The sequence below is a fragment of the Populus euphratica genome, unplaced genomic scaffold (genome assembly GCF_000495115.2).
Source record: "Populus euphratica unplaced genomic scaffold, PopEup_1.0 scaffold167.1, whole genome shotgun sequence".
Taxonomy (NCBI): domain Eukaryota; kingdom Viridiplantae; phylum Streptophyta; class Magnoliopsida; order Malpighiales; family Salicaceae; genus Populus; species Populus euphratica.
In genome coordinates, this window is record NW_011500052.1 from 452,131 (window position 1) to 454,618 (window position 2,488).

Sequence of the window (2,488 nt, forward strand, 5' to 3'; positions counted from 1 at the left end):
CTACCTATATATATTAACCAACGCAAATCCAACTAGATTACAACCTTCAAAATTCTCCTCCCAATTATTACTTAAGGCATATTTGGTTCCAAATCAATTAGTCATTACCCACGGACAAAGGGCAAGCTAAATTGTCATCAGTCTTTCTTTACTTGGTGGACCTACAAGGTCAAGCACAGTTGTTGAGAACAAGGACGAATACTAGATATTCTGGCTCATTTCAATGGCAAAGTTTTACTTGCTAGTATGACAAAATAAATTAATCAAAAAATACAAGGAATCACCACTGAAAGGAAAAATGTACATGCCAAAATCTCACTTAGTAATATACAAAATGTCCTTTGTTCCATGCATAGAAACAGGAAAGTTGGAAGGAAACCCTATCCGCAAGGAGCATATCTTTTATAACTACCTTTTTTTTATCCCCTTACCATTTCTCACATCCACACAAACCAAAAAAGAAATGGGACAGGAAAGATAATAAGACAGCCTGGACATGCCTAAATAAAATCAGGATCCCTCCCCATTGGTGAAAGGTCTGGATGAATATTGCTCCCAGGCCTTCGTGGGCCTCTGCAAGACAAATAGAGCAGAAAAATTAGATGTCTGGAGCTAATGTCTGAATATAAACCTTGAATACATTCCATATGCATAAGCACACGAAATCTATTTGTAGGCATAAGAAACCAAAAACTTGGGCCACCCATAATGAAGACCAGGCAAATCTAGAATATAAGTTATTTGGGTATGCTTACAAGTTCATACAAAATTATGTGCAACTCCTGATGTTCTATCTCTGCATGTTTTCTTAATATAGACAAATGCCTGGAGCTAATATCTGCTTGTTTTCTTACACAACCAAGAAACTAATTTCGTTCAATTCTTTATTATCTTTATCTATTTATTTATTATTATCACCACATCACATGCAGATTTGACAAAATGCCCCTCCTCCACCACCCCTCCCCATTCATATAAATTCCTCATTCTGGTTTTTGGACAAATGTTCATTCATATGAACAGGTATCGTGCTTACAGAACAGCCACCCTTACAATTCCACTAATTCTTAATACCAAGCTAAGGCTGGATCCAACATTTGGTTTTTTGGTAGAGATGATTTGGACCAGATAGAGTCTATATGAAAATGCCAATATGACTCTTCATACACAAACTAGCGCATGGAGACAACTATGATCCATGAATCAAACTCTTTAAAAGAAGGAAAAGATATGAGTCAAAGTATGCTAAATCCTCAAAAAGAACTACATCATACAATATCAGTGCTTCGGTAAACTTAAAAAGTACAAAGTTTTTGGACAAAAATTCAAAATGAAAGCAGGATCAGTAATTTGGGAACCAAGAGCTTAACATCAAGCTTGCGAGGAAAAGTTCAAAAGAAGATCTTGGCATGCAACAGCTCACCAAGACAACAGAGACACATTACTTTGGTCTGTACCAAACACATTGTAAGCAAGGTCCTTACTGTTCAGAACAACACCAAAACTGGGTTTTTTTTAAACCACACCCAACCACATGACTTAAGAGAAATCCAATTTAACTGAATGGTTTTGATTTACTGCAGTAATTCAGTTTTAATCAAATAATGTTACAGACTGTTTTGTTATTCTTAACAAATATTAAGAAAGTAAATCCCAAATGGGCTTTGGCAGATGTAAAAAAATCAATGTACCTGATAAATCGATTGGGCTCAAAACCAGGTACCCCAGGAGGGCCAAAGGGATCAAAACGAGCACCTGGAGGAACGCCGCTGTGTTCATAAATTCACACACTATTAGTTCTGTTGATGATACCATATTATAGCAAAGTGAAGGAGAGGGAGAGGGAGATCTCACGGTCGTCTCCCAAGTAAACCAGGGTCATCTCCAAATAAACCAGACCAGCTAGGATCATCAGGCCCTGCAAGCACATGGTAAAAATAAGCAATGCCGAAAGAAATGAAACATGCCTGTTTATTGCTTCATTAATTGCAATTAAAAAGTACAAACCTATAAGCATGCCCCCACCTCTGCCAGCCCTGAAAAACAGTTCAACAAAATATATCATTAAAATTGTGAACTAAAATGGTGTGACAAATACCAATTAGTGAATACAAACAGCTAATTTAAGATGCATACCCTGTTGGATACATTCCAGCGCCAGCCCCAGGATACAGATCACTCATTGGATTTACAGGAATTGGAGGAACTACATATCTGAAAAGCAAATCAGAAAACAGAAAGTGAACCTTCATAATAGCGGGGAACTGAATGAAACTGACCGCGCTCCAGCAGGAAACTTGAGCAAACCAATGCATTGCAGGGAATGCAAGTTCTGGAGGGCAGAACATATGTGCATAGTACACACGCAGACAGACTTGTGCATATCCTTTTGAGTTAATTAAAGGCTGGGATTGATTCTTGTAATAACTTGCATGCTAATTTCTGTTCATATCCATTTACTCCTCTTGTTTACAACATTGAAAGAGTG

General features: G+C 37.5%; 1 protein-coding gene across 1 annotated transcript; it reads right to left on the minus strand.

Moving 5' to 3' along the window:
• Nucleotides 1-301: 301 nt before the first annotated feature.
• LOC105107727 (probable proteasome inhibitor) lies at nt 302-2,438 on the minus strand. The gene is made up of 5 exons (XM_011001759.1): nt 2,137-2,438; nt 2,008-2,036; nt 1,855-1,918; nt 1,692-1,769; nt 302-573 (listed from the first exon to the last, which is right to left on the minus strand). The coding sequence occupies exons 1-5, from the start codon at nt 2,346-2,348 to the stop codon at nt 501-503; spliced, it is 456 nt and encodes a 151-aa protein (XP_011000061.1). The 5' UTR covers nt 2,349-2,438; the 3' UTR covers nt 302-500.
• Between the last annotated feature and the right edge of the window lie 50 nt (nt 2,439-2,488).

What these genes read in the sequence shown, in the direction of transcription:
- LOC105107727 (XM_011001759.1), bottom strand. Translation starts at nt 2,348, where the DNA reads ATGTTCTGCCCTCCAGAACTTGCATTCCCTGCAATGCATTGGTTTGCT. An exon ending in AGGTGGGGGCATGCTTATAG is followed by an intron (nt 1,919 to 2,007) that starts GTTTGTACTTTT and finishes ATGTGCTTGCAG; the next exon opens with GGCCTGATGATCCTAGCTGG. An exon ending in GAGCCCAATCGATTTATCAG is followed by an intron (nt 574 to 1,691) that starts GTACATTGATTT and finishes TTTGTCTTGCAG; the next exon opens with AGGCCCACGAAGGCCTGGGA.